This window comes from Lolium rigidum, chromosome 3, assembly GCF_022539505.1.
Source record: "Lolium rigidum isolate FL_2022 chromosome 3, APGP_CSIRO_Lrig_0.1, whole genome shotgun sequence".
Classification (NCBI taxonomy): Eukaryota; Viridiplantae; Streptophyta; class Magnoliopsida; order Poales; family Poaceae; genus Lolium; species Lolium rigidum.
In genome coordinates, this window is record NC_061510.1 from 227,097,640 (window position 1) to 227,116,458 (window position 18,819).

General features: G+C 42.2%; 2 protein-coding genes across 3 annotated transcripts; both read right to left on the reverse strand.

Moving 5' to 3' along the window:
• Positions 1-1,013: 1,013 nt before the first annotated feature.
• Positions 1,014-5,086, reverse strand: LOC124703084 (peptide chain release factor APG3, chloroplastic-like). Of its 2 annotated transcripts, none has more exons than XM_047235295.1 (15): positions 4,864-5,084; positions 4,721-4,777; positions 4,330-4,410; positions 4,164-4,221; positions 3,978-4,081; positions 3,852-3,903; positions 3,544-3,593; positions 3,202-3,267; positions 2,969-3,133; positions 2,812-2,884; positions 2,545-2,677; positions 2,187-2,244; positions 1,668-1,715; positions 1,460-1,543; positions 1,014-1,336 (listed from the first exon to the last, which is right to left on the reverse strand). In XM_047235295.1, exons 1-15 carry the CDS (start codon positions 5,002-5,004, stop codon positions 1,268-1,270), a joined length of 1,239 nt encoding a protein of 412 aa, XP_047091251.1. In that variant the 5' UTR covers positions 5,005-5,084; the 3' UTR covers positions 1,014-1,267. The 2 variants fall into 2 exon arrangements, 1 of the variants encoding a protein (XP_047091251.1); XR_007002922.1 differs by lacking the exon at positions 1,014-1,336 and adding an exon at positions 1,793-1,907 and having other exon boundaries at positions 1,476-1,543; positions 4,864-5,086.
• Positions 5,087-9,970: 4,884 nt separating this feature from the next.
• LOC124703083 (acyl-CoA-binding domain-containing protein 6-like) lies at positions 9,971-15,607 on the reverse strand. Its single transcript, XM_047235294.1, has 15 exons — positions 15,327-15,607; positions 14,780-14,858; positions 14,535-14,693; positions 14,333-14,410; positions 14,121-14,225; positions 13,211-13,277; positions 13,036-13,097; positions 12,810-12,949; positions 12,444-12,570; positions 12,260-12,374; positions 11,995-12,083; positions 11,551-11,634; positions 10,618-11,373; positions 10,481-10,540; positions 9,971-10,323 (listed from the first exon to the last, which is right to left on the reverse strand). Exons 1-15 carry the CDS (start codon positions 15,371-15,373, stop codon positions 10,243-10,245), a joined length of 2,049 nt encoding a protein of 682 aa, XP_047091250.1. The 5' UTR covers positions 15,374-15,607; the 3' UTR covers positions 9,971-10,242.
• Positions 15,608-18,819: the final 3,212 nt, after the last annotated feature.

An 18,819-nucleotide genomic window follows, 5' to 3' on the forward strand; every position in this document is an offset into this window, starting at 1 on the left:
CTTGATTTTTATACCCAAGTCAGTGTGTGGCGCCGATGACATGGGCGCCACACTTCACAGTGTGACGCCGACGCCATGGGCGCCACACATTGCAACTTATATGTCGACAACATCCAGGGGCTCCGGACGCTTAGTCCTTTGCCGTTTGGTGATCCTATTTGTGTGGCGCCGATCCCATCGGCGCCACACTGCATAGTGTGGCATCCTTGGCGTCGGCGCCACACAAACAGGGTCACCAAAACGGCTAAGTTCCTGGGGAATTGTCTTACAGTATGTTTTGGGCAATTATAAGTGGATGCGTGGCGCCCTTCAGAGCGGCGCCACACTTTCAATGCGTGGCGCCGATGGGAGCGGCGCCACACATCCTACCACGTCAGAGTCGAGCACACATCAGCGTCGACCACGCCACGTCGGATGGGCGAGTGACACCGCTGGCATGGCGCCACACAGTGAGGTGTGGCGCTGATGGGACGGACGCACACAAAAGGGTTAGATGGGTGAAATAGTTTAGCCAGAGGGTTAGTCTGTGTTTTCTTTTTTACAGAAAAGGGTTATTTTTGTGTAAATAATCGCGTGGAACAAGGAGACAAGGGACCACCGACTGCCGTTCACCACCTGGCGGAGTTCCCCCACCCCGGAGAGCCACGCGTGTGTCACCAGAAACAATGTGTCCTTTTTAAATTTTCTACTCCCTCCGTCCGAGTTCATTGGGCTTGCGCGTATCCCTAGGTTGCCAATTTGATCAACATAATATCATTTGTATAATATAAAAATTATATCATTAAAAAGTAGAACTTCTAAGCTTTCTAATGATATACATTTTGTAATACATATGTTGCATTATCATCGTCAAATTTACGACCTAAGGACACGCGTAAGCCCTATGAACTGGGACGGAGGGAGTACTCCCTCCAATTGATAATAAGTATGAATTAGATACCTGCAGATTAATTGTAAAAAATATAGATGCCTGCAGCTGTGAACAAAATAATAAGGTGCACGGAGTCCACATATTACCAGTGTCAACGCTTTGCTGTAGAAATGTCTATTTTCAGCTACTCAAAATTGATGCCATCAGGGCAACTCAAGTGCACCGATCTGTTTACAGGCATTAGTGTATATATGCAAAATGACCATGAACAACAGAATTTGAATCGCAGAGCTTCTTCATGTACAACTTGGTCATCAATCGCCATCGACTGTAATATTGCCATTGGATGTTTCCTTTTTACGATATGGCCAGAAGCAAAAGGGATGGCTGAACTGATCATGCCTTCACCGCAGAAGAAGTGGCCAGTTCCTCCAAGAGTTCCTTTTGCTCCAACGCAGCGCAAGACTGTAGATGTTTCAAGGATAACCAGAATTAGCACAAGGTGCGGATTTATACTCCAGTGCTAGATCTTCAGTTTGTACAAATAGTTGCATGTCAATAATTTGCATATTATGATACGTCATGTACCTGAACAGCTGCCTCGATGTCTCCTAAAAGGAAGCTAGACAATACGAAATTCATCTTCAACCGATGGTCAGTCACTCTGTTGTCCTGTAACCAAAAAGCGAAATTAACTCAACTACATAATAAACATTTTGAACATTGACAGCACAAGCATATCAGTGGCATGAAACCCTAAGATAGTGGACCATTAGATAGAACAATGTGCTAGTACCTTGTAATTGTACGTCCGTATCTTCTCAGACCGTGCCCCAGTGCCAACCTTCAATTACTAACAGTATTAGCAAATTTAACACAGAATAATCAAAAAAAAATTACAACGAGGGGCAATCTTTTCACCATGTCTAAATCAAAGAATGTTACTTCATCTTTAATCCTGTCACTGTTTGAGTAAGCCATGCCAATAACCAGGTCTTGTGCATTCAAATTTCAATATCATCATTCAGATATATACCTGTGTAGGATACGTATACAGTTTTGGTAGTGTTTTTTTCATAGCTTTTTTCTAATTTTCTGCTTCTGTTTTTTTGTCGTTCTGCCGCTTTTTAGGGTTTTGCTTGTTAGCTGTAAGAAATTCGATGACACACACTTAGATACCATCATGAGTATAGCTAATTTCCTCAAGAAACGAATCCAACCATTATCATCTGGGAAACAGATTTCTGTTCTTTCCGTTAGTCAACAAATTTTTTGCAACATATGAACCTCTATGAAGAACAGAGTGACATCATACCTGCAGTAACCTCTGGGTTCTTAAGGACTCTTGTTGCTCCCTTAACTTTATCTCATATCTGTATTGTTTATGTAGAGATATATGGGAGATTAGATAACATCCCACAAGGATTAATTTAACTATGAACCAACATAGAATTTGAAATGGTAGCAGAAGTACGGAGTAAAAACGAACTTAAAGTGTTTTGAAGGTACAACAAATTCATGGCATTTCTTTCGGAAGAAAAATTCGAGATAGAAATGCAACTATAGTACTACTATCAAAGAGCGTCTTTACAAGTCGGAAAAATGAGATGAAAGAGTGATACATAGATAAAAGGCTGCAAACAACAAGGATAAATCAGATGATAGAAACTTACAGTTTTGCTCTCAATAATTGGAACGCGCGTGCTTTATTTTGAAGTTGTGACCTTTCTTCTGTACAAAATATCCTTATTCCTGTAGGCTTATGAATAAGATCAATAGCCGTTTCCACCTTGTTAACATTCTGTCCTGCATTGATTGAGAGTGTAAAAGAGTAAAGATCAGTTGTACCACGTAACATAGTTCCTTCAAAAACATATTGTAACATACATCCGAAACATTAGGGTTCTACTAGAGGAAGTCACATTCCATAAGTGATATACCTCCAGCTCCACCAGATCTTGCAGCTTTAAGTTCAATATCTTTTGGATCAATAACCACATCGACTTCGTCAGCCTATGGTGCAATCAAAACGGAATTAAAAAGCTTCAGAAAAAGAAACACAAAATTCATGTCAGTAAATTGACATCTAACACTCACCTCTGGCATAATAGCTACAGTAGCTGTTGACGTGTGAACACGGCCCATAGTCTCTGTCTGCGGTACACGCTGAACACGGTGCACACCTGATTCAAACTTCAGTTTACTGTACACTTGTTTGCCCTTCACCTCCATCACATATGTCTTGTATCCACCCTTTTCTGCCTGAAAGATTCAATTACTTCATCAGCATTTTGTTATTCAATAGTCAGGATAAGGTTGCAGGTACATACCTCTGAGCACGAAACTGGTTTAAACTTCCAATTGTTGAGCTCACAATATTTTTGATACAGGCGTACCTGAAGGATAGACATTACACATTCAGCTGTGTATTATGCAAATAGTCATAAATATGACGCTTTGTTATTGAGATTATAATTTTGAAGATGATCGTGAAATGAACAAAGATGAACTTATGTTGCCAAAACTTAAAATCCCTCTTGCACATTGAATAAGCTGATCATAAAGATCATCAAACTCTGTTCATTAAGCTTTAATATGCTATTAGCTAGACCAAACAACAACAGATAAACTATCTCATTTGCTAAATCATATTCGATTGGCGATCTACCTACAAGGTCACCAGCCCAAATTCCAGCTTCATCGCCGCCAGTACCTGCTCTTACTGCACAAAAGAAAACTGAGTTCTCAGTTCGAAAACTTAAACTATAACTTAAGCAAATATAAGTTAGACACTCTGGTGGTATGGCATTCTTACATAAGTTTTTTTCCTGAACTGAACTGAAGAGAATCAGGATAATCAAAATGCCCTAGTTAATATATTTTCCTACCTAAATTGATGTTGATAAAACAACTGCATATGGTGAAAACAACTGACTAGATAAGATGATAGGGTCAAATGCACAACTGAAAACCATAGTACCTTCAAGTAAGATGTTGCGTGAATTTAGAGGGTCGCTGGGAAGCAGAAGTACCTAACATGAAAAGGTAAGAGCAAATGAGAAGTACTTCAACAAGTCTAAATCGAAATATAAAAAGCCATACCCACCGTGAGTCTTTCCTCGAGTTCTGCAAGCTCGTTAGAGAGAGACTCCAGTTCTGAAGCTATCATCTCTGCCATATCAGGGTCATCTCCGTTCTCTTTTTGCAAAGCTATCATGTCGGTCAGTGCAAAATAAGGTTGTGAGAATCCAGTACTTAATCTGAGGAACAATAAATACTGAAGCATGCTAACCTTTTGTTTCTTCAATCTGCCTCTCACATTCCTTAAATTGCCTATATGCCGTCACAACCTGAATATTATTTAAAACACGTGATGAATTTTTGGCAGAAAATTTCGATGGGCAAAGGTTCATAACACCTGAGTACAGCGAATGGCACTCAAATTATGCCAAACATACCTCCCCTAGATCGGCAACAGACTGTGCAAGTTTTTGGTATTCGCTCGGATCTGAGACAATGTCAGGGTCACCCAATCTAACCTGAAGAAGATACTCATTCATCAGATTCGCGTACATGCCAAATCGATATTATATCAGAATGAAATAAGAAATTTACACATTCGTATGAAAGCATGAACTCTTTTTTTACATTTTCTACTGTCTGTGTATCGCCATTTGCCAATTTCTCATAATGAATTTGACTCGGTCTCAAAACTATTTGAATATGATAAATTCATTTAGTAGTAGAAACTTTGTAAACTCCTATATAAAAAATGCTTTGAAATAAGAAGGCTCTCAAATGGTTGTGAATTCATAAGTAGGCACTGGACAAAGAAGTAAATGACCATACCGACATTTCTTTCCATGCCTTCTCTGTAGACTCCAGCTTCGAGATGAGATGGGGCTCCTACACGAAAACTCACAATAGATTACGGCCCTCGCTATCTCCAAGAACCGGCCGGCAGCAATGAAGCAGGGTAAGAGGGACCTTACCGCCATGCAGACCACGGAGGCGGAGGAGGAGGGCTTCCTGCGGCGCGTGCCGAGGAAGAAGGGGCTCGGTGGAGGGCTCCGAGTGGCGGGGACGGCGGGAGCTCGACGCGGCGCCCGGAAGCCGGCGAGGAAGGCCTCCATCTTTTCTTTCTGCTCTTTTTTGGGAACTTTTCTTTCTGCTGAGGAAGAGGAGGACGAGAGGTGGTAACGGGGAGTTGAGGATAGACAAGTATCAGAAGGAAGGTGAAGATGAGCTAGAGCTGGTCCTCCGCTTTCAGATACGTTCTCCATGTAAGAGACCTACCATATTTGTGGGGCCCAGTTTACATTTTTACAAGTTTTCAGAAATTCTAAATAAATGTCAGATTTTATCATATTTTGACAAGTTTTCAGAAATTTCAATGATGTCAAAAATTTGACATTATTGACTATGTCAAAATCTTGCATATTTTCAAATCTCCAACTTTTATTAGATTCTGTCATATTTTTGTAGCTCATATTATAAAAAAACATCACATTGAAAAATTGCATGCTCCTAGGTTACATTATTGACTATGTCCACATTTTTTTAAATAAAACAACTTATACTCAGGAGCCAAAGAATTTTTTTCGGTAGTACTTGTATCTAACATGTTACAAAACTATAAAAACAAATTCATGACATTGAATTTAGGAAAAATGGACAAATTAGGGCTAGGGCGTTTCTGAACCCGGGCGTAGATGCTTCTGGTTGAATACATGTTTTTAAAAAAATTGTAAATAAATTCAATAAATTCTGATTTTTTTACAATGAATATGAACAAGTGTTCTAACTGCACATGTAGTAGACTGTGCAAAAAAAAAGACAAATCAGAGTGACGTAAGCAACAAATTTAGATGTTCCAAACAGCACCGCATTTTGTCTTTTTTGCATATGTCTTTTCTTGAGGATTTTTGGTGTGCTATTGGGACACTTGTTCATGTTCGTTGTCCAAAAAATCAGATTATTTTGAATTTGTTTGCTATTTTTATTTTTTTATTCAATTAGGAGCAACTACACCCGAGTTGTGAACTGGTTTTTCGACAAACTAGACACTAAATAGTTCCTAATTTATGTTGGGCTTCAATTTGGCCCATTATCATTATCACTATAGGTAGCAAATTTGCATGTTTGCCCTCCACGTTATGTTTCAAATTTAGATTCAAACTTTCTTGACATGTTAGATAGGTGCATTTTCTATGTGGTAGTTTTCTTTCCAGGATTTTGAAAACTTTCTCATATGCCACTCTAGCACCTTGTGCAGTACGGAATCTGCATGCTCTGGTAGTCTGGTGTTATGCACCGGACAGGAGAGAGTTCCGTACAGAAACAAAGCATATGCTGATATACACATTACTACTAGATTTTTTTTAAACAGAAACATTACTAGTAGATCATTCAAAGTTGCATGAATCAATTCATTTGCGTTTTCACTAACATCTTCAAGTCAAAATCTCAGTATCTAGCAAAGCATCTCCATGATCACTACATATTATATGGATACCTAAGGCATGTTTGTTTCACAGCTGCACTTTGGTTAGTTTGGTCGCCACAAAAAGAGTGGATTTGGAAATCTACAAGCATGCCCCAAAAAATTTCGATGGAAAAAAATAGGCACGTTAACTATTAATTTACATCAGGATGGTGGAATAACTTATCACCATGGATGACCTCTGGAACCTACAGTTTCTAAGGTTTTCCTGGTGTAGGTGACCTTCCATCCAATATCTGCAGCCAACAGATGGAAACACCCCAACCTGGCAAAGTAAATGTCAACAGTAGTATTGCAGGGTCGCAGATGCAAATGCAATTAAAATTGAACATCAGCACAAGAAGCCATTGAAAATGGGAACTGCGCTGGCTAAATTTTGTATTAATCAGTAAGAGCCCCAAAGATCAACACTTTCAGAATTTACCGGGAGCTGGAACACCCTCACACTCTTTCCTGCTAGAACTCCACAGGTCAAGTGCAGCTCATGTGTAGGAAGAAAACAGGGCCAGTAGAACAGCGAAAACACTAACAGATGGAGAGATCGTAGAATACTTTCTTGCCTTGAGAAACGCCACTTCACACACGAGCCACACATTATCAGCATGGACATTGTTTGAGGCATTGTTTGGGTCTTCTTGTGCCAATTCTAATCCTATCGCCCTCTCCTTCAGCGTCTCAACCTCCCTGACCCTCAGCTAGCCTCTTCCTTGCTGTCAATAACAAGGAATAAATTATTCTCTGCTTCATGTTTGCTCGCCATTGCAGCTGAAAGTTGCTCTTCCAACGCAATGTTTCTGTTGGCCAGGTTTGCAATTTTTGAATCATGCTGGTGGTTAATGTCTGATGAGCAGCTTGGTTAATGTCAAGCCCACACGTCATCGAAATCCTCAAAATGGGCAATGGGGGATGAGGGAGAAATCCTAGGGCTAGAGCATCTTCTGAACAAGATCTTTGTCCAATGAGAACCTATAACAGGGTACATCAACTCATTATCGTTGGTTAACATTGTATGTTCTCTAGTGGCATCCGGTCTTCAACACCAAAGTCTTGGCCGCCATGGGTCACGTCATATGTTCATGGTATTATTACCATTACCCACACACTTAATTACTCCATGTCATATCAAATCAGTTCCCTTTAAGATGTTTATCCAGGCATAGGAAATGTACTCCTTAGCTTCAGCATCTGTTACATAAAAGTTGAGGTAGTACTTGGATTTCATAACACGAGCACACAATGAATACGGGTTAGTTTGCAACCTCTACCCTTGTTTCTCCAAGATAGCAAGATTAAAGGCATTAAGATCCTTATATCCTAAAACAAGTTGCTTTCTTGGATAGGCTAAGTTGGCATTAAGATCCTTATATCCTAAAACAAGTTGCTTTCTTGGATAGGCTAAGTTTCTCCCAAATAATCCAATGAAATGTATTGTCCTTTTCTTGTTGTTCCCACCATAAAGAACTAGTCATACCACTAATTTGTTCACCTAGCGATTATAGGATGGCGTATTAAAGATGGGGATTGCATGGCCTTATTCTTTCCTTAAACTTGTGGAAGTTCTTTTGTACCACATTGGTGCTAGATTGAGCCACCTCACATTCCTTAAGGTCTGCATATTTTGCGCTCACCTTCTGCTCGAGGTATAACCAAGGTTTAAAATAGCGTGCTAAATGAAATAGTGGCAGCCTCCTTCAAACGCTATGGACACTATATCGTGCTAATAGCGTGGTATATTTTAAATAGCATTTTCAAAATAATACTAAATATAGCCTAAAAATAAATAATTTTACTAGGATGAATGGATATATAGTCCAAAAGTGACCGAATCATACATACATAACCACATATAAAAATAGATCTCAAATATTTTAGAAGGATAACATCAGCATTTCACAAGGCAACAACATAGTATAAATTATTTACTAAAAATTATTAGCATTAACGATATTATCTTCTGATTTAGAAGTGGAACCAACAGATTGCAGTTCATCACCACGAAAAAGTGAAAGCAACTTGTCTGAAAAAAATAGCGCGCTAACGCTATGAAGTTTTAGGGCGATATAGCATGCTATTTCTCAAATAGCGCCAGAGCGAGTAAAATTACTAAAAATTAGCATGGACCCTCTAGATATGCTAATAGAGCGAAGAAATAGCGTGCTATTTTAAACCTTGGGTATAACCCCAGTCACATTCTCAACAAAAATCAACATTCCTTAAGGTTTGCATTCTCAACAAAAATCATCATTCCTTAAGGTATAACCCCAGTCACATTCTGCTCGAGGTATAACCCCAGTCACATTCTCAGCATTCCTTAGGGTCTGCATATTTTGTCTCTGTTGTTTGAGTGGCAATGCTCCTCCAAGACTGAAGAAGCTTAGAAATATTGCAACCCACACCGATTTTGTAGGGTAGAGCACGGGCATGTTCTAATGGGCATCATCAACACCCTTGGTGGTGTCGGCTGGCATGATGATGACGTCGAAGGAGCCAGACATAGTGGATGAATGAGAATGTGGGCAGTCACGCCGAGAACCTCCCAAAAACCTTATTGCCTCATTCCAAGAGGCGAGGCTCCCAAAGCATGCTCTCCTGGTCTGTGGGATATAGTATCCGAGAGTAGAGCATCGAGATGGAACAATAGCGGTGGTGTGGAATCGCAAGGAGACAAATGCAGTGTGATGTATAGGATTTGCGTCCACCTTATATAGTGTTGTTAGAGTAATTCATGGGGGAACAAGTCTATTTCGAGTTGGCAACATCCCCACAATCCAAGCAAATCTGACTCGATTAATAAACTTAACACGCTCGTTAATGACTTGATAATACCGCATGCAGGCGAGGTGTGGTATGGCGAGCACACATAAACCCCTCATCTTCTCAAGGGTAGAAGAGTCTCCCTTGTAAGATTCCCTTCCAGCTACCGATTATTTAGACTTTACTTTGGATGTTTTTGGTTAGACTTATTTTTGGCTTTTGAACTTTAGCTTATAACAAAATCCAGTGGAAAGACATAATCACCAATTTTGTTGTCGTTTTTTATTATAAGCCAAAAGTAAGCATAACCAAACACCGTCTTAGCTCTTGCCTTGCATGCATTGGCCACATGAGATTTTCCAGTAACTTATTGTTCCATGGGCCTAAAGCCCAAGCCCATAACAAACTCCAACAATCTTACCAAATAGAGCTACCCTTTCAAAATAAGTTTTAGAAACAAGCATGTGCACATTGTTAGCGGAAATCTACGTTTGACCTTGGGAGCATATGCTTACTGAACAAAATATTTCAAAATATCAAAAAAAATCTGAAAAAAATGTTGTGCATACATGTCAACATTATGTGTGCATGCGAAGTTTCGTGGGAAACTGATATTTTTGTGTCTTGTGTAAAAAAGATTTAAAAAATATGTCATGAAAAGCTTTGTTTAAGCACCAAATTTTGTCTTTTTTGCACACAACACAAAAAGTGTCAGTTTCCGCAAAATGACTTTCAAAATATAAATATCAAGATGTATGCATCAATTTCTTGTTCGGATTTTTTGACATTTTAAATTACGTTTAGAAGTCATTTCAAAAACCGGGGTGCCAAAACGCCTTATCCATCATTATTAGATCATACATGATTGCACGAATCAATCCATTTGGGTCTTTAATAACATTATTGAGATTACAATCTCTATGATGAGAACATATTATGGATGTTTGGTTCGTTACCGCACTTTGGTCGCCACAATATAAAGTGGATTTGACAACCTAGGTGTCACAAAGTACAGTAGCCAACCAAACACACACTTAATGTTTCGATGGACAAATAGGCATCCAAACAATTAATTTACATCTGGATGCTGGACAAACTCATCACCATGGAAGACCTAGATGTTCTGAGGTTTTCTCGGTGTAGGTGACCTTCCATCCATTGTTTGCAGCCTTTGCTTCAGATGGAACACTTCAACCTGGTGAAGTAAATGTCAACAGCAGTCTTGCACAGTCATAAGATGCAAATGCAAGTAAAATTGGGTATCAGGATGAGAATCCTGATAATGGAAACTACCACTGGCTAAAATTTGTATTAATCGGGAAGAACCTGAAAGATACACTTTTAAAATTTACCTGGAGCTGGAACGCCCTTGCACGCTCTCCTGCTAGAACTCCACGGGTCGAGTGCAGCTCCTGTTTAGGAAGAAAACAGGGTCATTACTACAGCGAAAACGCCAGCAGATTGAGAGATTATAGGGATAATTTCTTGCCTTCTGGTTCTCATCCATGACGGCCTTCAAAAAGGCCACTTCACGCTCCAGCCGCACATTGTCAGCATGGACAGTGTTTGAGGCACTGTTTGAATCTTCTTGTGCCAATTCTAATCCTATCACCTTCTCCTTCAGCATCTCGACTTCCCTGTCCCTCTCTGCTAGCCTCTTCTCTAGCTCTTCCTTGCTGTCAATAACAAGAGACAAGTTCTTCTCTGCTTCGTCTTTGCTCGCCATTGCAGCCGAAACTTTCTCTTCCAACGCCATGTTTCTCCTGGCCAGGTTTGCGATTTTTGTATCGTGCTGATGGTTAATGTCTGATGAACTTCTACCCAACCTCTTCGCTTTAGCATCAGAATCTGGAGAATGATATGTGTCGCTCCGCTGCTTTTGGTTTGCAAAGGATGGTAGCTCAGAACAATCGTCAACATCCTTGTACTTGTCATCATCGATTGGCTTCTGCAGTTTTTGTGCCAGGCTGCATTCCTCCTCCTGACGGAACTGCCTGCGGAGTGATGAGCTGCCCAGATTCGAGTTTTGTAGCAGTGAATCAGGAATCGATTTCCTCCCAGATGAGCTCTCCACTGTTGTCGCAAGACTGTGTCTTGCTACTGAATTAACAGGTTCACAGTTGTTGAGGTGATCGGCAAGTTCCTTAGAGCTAGGAGGAGAGTCCTCATACATTAACGGTTCTGCGTCAGGAGCAGACCGCCAGCTGAAACAATGTTCATTTTGCAGCACTACTAGGACTTCGACCTTCGAAAACACAATAGCTTCAATTTAGGAATTGTAAAGCGAATACAAAAAAAAAAACAGTAGAACTATAATTTAAAGAAAATATCAGAAACCCCCCTTGCAACAAAAGAAGAATGATTTCTAAAACTCCAAATGCGAAAGTAGGCTGCTCTTCCACTTTAAAAAGTTAGTATTTACCTTATCAGATGGCTCCTTCTTGTTTCCTCCAAACGAAACAAGAACAATCTTATCCCTGTAGTACAACGGAACCATGCTGAAACCCTGCACGAGTTGCATCTTCAATGTTTAGCAACTAGAAAAAATGGAAGGACTGGAATAACAATATTTTGAATAGGATTTGCTATTGGGGAGAGTGTTGTTTCATTGTTTCCTCTGACATGAGCACCACACCAAAGTTGAGATGGTCTTGTACTTCAGTATGGTTACATAAAAAATCAACAACGACTAGCTCCAATTTCCTAGTAAGTGGGGCATTCAACTCTGTACGATATCTAACATAATCGAGTATAACTCTAAACAATCATAAATGTTGCATTTATCTAGAATTCAGGAAGGTTGCAGATGGTACGGTATCGACCTTCCTATACCACTTAGATTCCATCAAAGATGACTTGCACTTACTTTCTTGGTAGTAATTGAGGAACTAGGAGGTACTACACAAACGGACCACTTGGATTCCAGGACATCGAAGACCCAGGTTTCAGGATGACCTGATAGAGATGGAAGATTTCTTATTAGAAAATGAACATGAGCCATGATTCCAAATGAAGCACTTATTTTAAGAAATGAACACAGTTTTGGTTATGGCTTACAGATTAAACTGAACTAGTCATATTGTCATATTATATACAACTACTTGAATGGCAACATAGCATAACAAACTTACGCTTTTTCTTGCTTCCACCCCCTGCTATATACCATTTAGTCCCACAGAGAGCTCCACAGCAACCTGCTCGAGGTGATGGATGATGACCATGTGTTTTCACTCTTGACCATACCATCTAAAAAGATTGACTTCATTTCAGTAGGATATTAACAAGAAAAAATAGCAGAAACCTGATTGAACTTACTGTTTCGAAGTCTAGAGCATGAACATCATTTAGGGTCTTGGATTTTGACTGGCCTCCAAAAATCAGAAGAATTCTATCATCGTAAAGTGCAGCCACATGATTCGATCTTGGAGAAGGTCCAGCACCTCTAAAACATGAACATGTAGTTATTAGTACAAAAAAATAGCACAGCAAAGTAAGAACAATTCAAACATCAACAAGCTTCAAAGCATGGACTGTTAGTTAAACCACACTAGTTTTGCAGAAACCTATGTATAGGCATTGTGGACTAACCAGGTAATCAACTGATAAACGTTCTTGCTTAGGTTTGTTTTTATGTCTATTGACATCATACTACGTCTTAGTTCTAGACAAAGAATGACTTACTTATAGTTCAATGGAAGCCATGTTAAAGACTTCAGATCAAGCATATGAAGGTCATGCAGTTTCTTCCCTTTAGTATCCTCTCCACCAAAGAGGATCAAAACAGGGCCTGCTCTAGTCACTGTATGGCCACTTCGAGCTACCTGAAATTAGCGATCGAGGAACAATCACTAAGTATTTTGCAACGAACACTTTAATCATTGTATAAATCAATGTTCAAATATGTAACCGGAATGTCGCCCTTCGCTTCCATATGCAACCAGATCTCCGTTTCCGAATTGAATGTCCATACTGCAGTAAAATAAATGATGAACTCCAAATTATTTCGGCTGGAAGTTTAACACTGAATCAGATAGTAAAGTAAATCAATATGATTTTTTTAGAATTAAATAGGGCAATCTGACCTGTTATCCGGTCAGAAGGTGGCTCGCTTTTTCCTCCGACAAGAATGACATTCTTGCCCCATGGAACCTATAATAAAAAAAGGTATTTTCTCATTTAAGTCATAGATCAAGCAAGCACTGTAAGAAAGAACTGCAAGGTACTTCATTCAAAATAGACGACGTTTTAGATATGGACAGTTTCCACAATGCAACTTTGACCATTGTTTTTACATGCACATGTTATTAGAAAATTATAAGTATATGTTTTGAAAAAAAATCATTACAAATTCCATGGTACAATTTTTACCCAATAAATCTAAATTGTTCTTTTAATTTGTTGTCAAAGATAAAGAAGTATGATTTAATGCTTCAAAAGTAATGTATTTTGGAACAGAGGAAGTGAGATTATTGAAAGGTGAAAGTCACAATGATTGTAACAACCTAGGCCAAAATTGACTTGAAGCCCAGCCCTCACCTAGGACGACAGCCCACAGGCACAATTTTGTAGTGTTATGAAGTGTATAAGTGGATTGCACTAGCCTTTCCATCAGTTTTGACTTGCGTTGGCTAGTGCATGAAAGTTGACATGTAGCACCTCACTTGGGTTTTTGTATTAATTCTGCTAAAGTTTGAAGTGTTAACCATGAAATGCTACTATTGGGAAAACAGGTATGTTACTATGCTAGTGCAATATAAACTAGCAACATGCCGCAGTGTTACAACTGCAAACAGAATGAAAAACTTGGAATGCTAATAATCAATCTTTACATACTTTCCTTATTTAACGAACCTTTGCCTACTTCACCAAAAGGCTATGCCATTACAACTTCCAGCAAATTTGTAAAGATAAGGGACAAGTCTACGACATCATGTAATAAATAAAAAAAATCGAACGGGGTAGTTAGAAAACATTGAGCTGCAAGAAGCATACCAGACAATGACCTTTGCATGGTCGAAACTTCGGAGAACGTCCACCTGGTGATGCACGAACTTTAGAAGCCACAGAATCCCATGTAAGTTTGTCTAGGCTCAATATCTAAAGTATATATTGGAAAAATGATATCACAAAGTTAGCCTCAAAACTGATATAAGGTTATGTAACATGAACAGATGAGCCCCCTCATGCAACACACCATCAACTACCTTTGTATCATCCAGCAAATGATGACCGGCATCACCACCGAAGACTATCATTTTGCTGCCTACCATGGCTGCTGCATGCTGTTTGAAATGGTGAGCAGATGAATGTGTTATATTTTATAAAGGCTTCAGTACAGAAACTAATAATGATGAGAACACTGCAACTTCTTTTGCACTTCAAAGAGTTTTTAAGATGGTTTATTACATCAAAACGAGGGCTCGGTTTATCCCCCTCTGTTGACAATACCGCCCAATTCTCCGAGTTTTCAAATGCACGACCATTGAGATCAAAAGTATCAGACGAACAGCGCCAAGCAAGGTCATCTGGACGCCCACTCACTGACGTAGCCACTAGCTCTTCTTCCTGAACAAACCGCAATAGGCCAGTAACCGTTTAAATACATCACAACAGTAAAAACCATGTCAAATAAGTCAAGAAGAATAGCTCACGTTGGGATGACTGTGCCGCTTGGTAGGCCGAGCAGGACTCCGGGAGCCATGGAAAGGATCATGAAGATGACCCTTCAGCCTATAGAAATCACAAGACAATGGAAAGGTGAGAGCAGACAGAAGGAATTTACGTAGAAACATTGAAATAGGGAAATGGAGCTGGAGGGTGAATGGCTCTATTTCAGCACATTAACAAAAATTTCAACCTTTTCTCTTCAGAAATAAGGAGAGGAATGAACACAAACTCACATAACAGTTCAACTCTCTTCAGTATCTGCTCTTTGCTCAGGCCAAAAATTTCTTGAGATGGACAAAGACAACATATCTCTCATGTAACTCACCAAAATCGTCTAAATTCGCTGGTCACACCCAATCATATCAGCAAACCTAGCTATGGTACCTTCCTAAGACGAAATCTATGAAAACACGTAGAACCAGAGACGAGCCCAGTATAACTAAATGCTAAGGGAGAAAAATTAACGGGTCGTAAAGAACAGGGGAAGCTAGATTTACGGGCCAAATCCGAAGGAAGGGGACCAAATTTCACCTTCCCAGCTTAATCCGGCGACGAGAGAAGCCGAACATCTTCGGCATTGTGGCCTCTTGAGCTCCAAATTATTTTCTCAGAAACGGAACGGCTAAATCCTACTAGCCCAAACTCTGCTCACCTGCAAACACGGAACACTAGGGTTAGTCGAGTTGGTTGAGGACGAAAAATATTATCATGTGAAATTTACGGGGGGAAAGGCAATCTTTTTTTGTTTCGAAAAAGATATTGCCGTTGGAACTTGGGAAAGAACAGCAAGACATCAAGAAATTCAGGGAAAAAAGGACAGCGACCTTGTGTGCACGGGAACCAACCAATAAACTAACTAAGCGACGACATGACAGAAAAAAATATTCAGCAAACACCTCCTCTTCGATTTTGCCAAGGAGACACCGCATTTGTTTGAGTTGAGCATCTCAAGAACGAGACCCACCATCGGGCATTGGCACTTTGGCAGAGCCAAGAAGTAGCCGGCGCATAAAAGTAAGCGAATAAACAAAACGCAAAGATTTAGAGAGAGAGAGAACAAAAATTACTGCCTACTTGTTCTTGGACCGGAGCCGGAGAAGAAGGCAGTAGGAAGAGCCGGAGGAGTGTAAATGGAGGGAGGCCCTGTAGGCAACTACCGAGCGAGCGGCGGCGACAGTGACATTGACCTCCCTCTGAGGGTGAGAGTGAGAGTGTTGAGATGGGAAAGGGATGGGGGAGGGGGAGAAGCCTCTGAACTGGGCCTCCGTGTGGAAAGTTTTACAGGAGGTGTTGTTGTGGACCTCGTGGTGTGGTGTGCCATGGCAAGGGCAGCACAGCCATGGAAAAGGCGATTCACTTTACTGTTACAGTGCATGAGAGACGAAATTTACACTTTACAGCCTCCCTCGAGTTTTTGTTTTCTTCTTCAGATATTTGTGTTCATTGACTTCAGGTCTGCCTCCTGTGAAGTCAAAACTTTACTTAGGGCATCTCCAGCCGGCGCGACGCATTTCCGACGTCCGAAATGTCCGTTTGAGTCGTGCGGCGGACGCGAGATAGACCGTTTTTGTCCGCGCGTCCGTTTGCACCCTGGGGTGGCTCCAGCGGCGCGACGCATTTCCGCGTTTGCATCAAAAATGAAGTTTTGAAACAACAAATAGGATTTCAACGAAGTCATAGTTATTACATTTAAATTTTGAAAATAAGATACTAGTCCTCTAGGCATGATCTTCATGGCCAGCCATGGTCCATTGATGCTCAATCAGATCCGTCTGCAGCTGTTTGGAGACTGTATCGTTTGTGACTTCTACATTCATATGTAGATAGTCGGCCCAAATAGAAGCTCCAGGAATTGGCGCAACTAACTCACCTTGGAATTCCCATTGGTGCTCATTGCGGCCATCAGGACGCTCGTTCTCAACGATCATGTTGTGCATGATCACGCAGCATGTCATCACCTCATGCATGGTCTTCAGCGATCATGTTCTTGCCGGGTGACGGACAATTGCCCACCGAGCTTGGAGCACACCAAATCCACGCTCCACATCTTTCCCTGCAAGCCTCTTGCATCTTGGCAAACCTCTTCGTCTTCTCGGAGTTTGGATTACGGACAGTCTTCACCAATGTGGCCCGACCAGGGTAGATGCCATCAACAAGATAATATGGCTTGTCATATGCATTTCCATTGATCTCATAGCTCACCCGGGGAGCTTTGCCTTGCATGAGCCTTTCGAAAACCGGTGATCGGTGCAACACATTGATATCATTGTTGGAACCGGCCATGCCAAAGAATGAATGCCAAATCCATAAATCTTGAGATATGACAGCTTCAAAAATGACAGTCCGTCCCTCCTCATGCCCGCTGTATCGACCCCCGCCATCCAAATGGACAGCTTTTCCACTCCCGAGTGCATGCAATCTATGCTACCAATCATTCCCGGGAAGCCTCTAGACTCGTTGATAGATAGGAGGCGTCTTGTATCCTCAACAGCTTGGCTCCCTACAGCAATACTGTCCGAACACGGCAATCACGGCTCGGCAAAACCCGTACATGGACTCAAGGCAGGTGCTCTCACCCATTCAAAGATACTCATCGAATATATCGCCAGCTCATTCCATATGAGAGCATGCGAATAGCCGCAGAGCATTTTTGGTAGGAGGTGAAGCCTAGCGCACCCGTTGCATCGGGCCCGCATTGGAAGTAGGGGTCGTAGTTCCCGACGCCCCGTAGAATGACCAAGAACAGGTCCCTTGACATCCCGTATCGGCGCCGAAACAATTTTTCCGGATAGATCGGATTGGTGAGGTGGAAGTAGTCCTTGTGGAGGCGGGCCTGCCCTCGCCACTCGTTGCGCGGCAGGTTTTTCGAGCGCCCCTTCACGGAGCCCCGTGCTGCGGCCCCGGGTTTGAGGTGAACTCGTGGATCATGGAGGCCGCAGTAGTTGCCAATGTGTGCGACGAATGATCGGACTCGTCGTCCGAAGAGGAGTCAACGATCTCCGCGCGGAACTTCTCCACCATATGCCACGCGTCCATCCGCGTCGATACGAACTCTTGATCAATGGCCGCGCACAAATCGCGCCGAAAAACGAGAGGAAACCTACCGGCGCAATAGGTCGAACAGGTCGTGGGCGGCGCGGAAGGGCGGCGCAACCGGCAACGTTTCGCCCGAAAACAGACGGCAGGTTCGCGCCGGAGCCCCAACCCCGAGTACGATCCTGCTCTCCCGCGCGACGACAACGGTGCCGGCAGCGAGTACTGCGGCGCTGCGGCGGACGGAGGGGATTGGGGCGGGGCCGTCGCACTAGGGCACCAACGAGGGTGAAAAAAGAAATCAGGTCGAAGCGATCGATTTTGCTCTCGCTGACTTGCGGGACCGGGTAAGAAATGGAGGACGCTCGGCGCGTCCGCGCAGCGTCCGCGGGGACGCAAACCTGCCGCATATTTGGGCCAGGTTTGCGTCTCCGCGGACGGGCCGGTCACTTTGCGTCGCCCCGCTGGAGCAGGGCCCAGACGCATTTCCGGTCACGGCGAACGAAAACGGTCGCTCAGCGACCATTTGCGTCGCGCCGCTGGAGATGCCCTTAGCGGGCGATCCATATAACTCAAAAATGGTCGCGCGCGTCTATTTGCGTCGCCTCTTGAACATGAAAATGGCCGCGCGCTCGTTTACATCTGGGTGTACTCCTAGCAGGGCGATTCATAGTTTTTTCCAACAATATTTTTCATTTAAGTAAAAAGCATAAAATACTACGAAATAGAGGAGAAAAAAGCCCTAGCCTACTTGCCACCCGACGTCCCGACCCCGTCGTGGCCTCCCTCCCTCCTCGGCTTCTCCGCCGCCTACCGTGCGGCCGCTAGCGCTCAGTGGGCCACCGCGTCCTCTAGCAGCCGCTGCCGCAGCATCCTTGGCCTTCTTGAGCGTCTCGAAGGACTTTACTAGAGCCCTTTGCTCCGCCGCCTTCTCCTCCGGGTCAAGCCCATCGTCAGAGGACCAGTCGAATTCGGAGGAGTCATCCCTGCG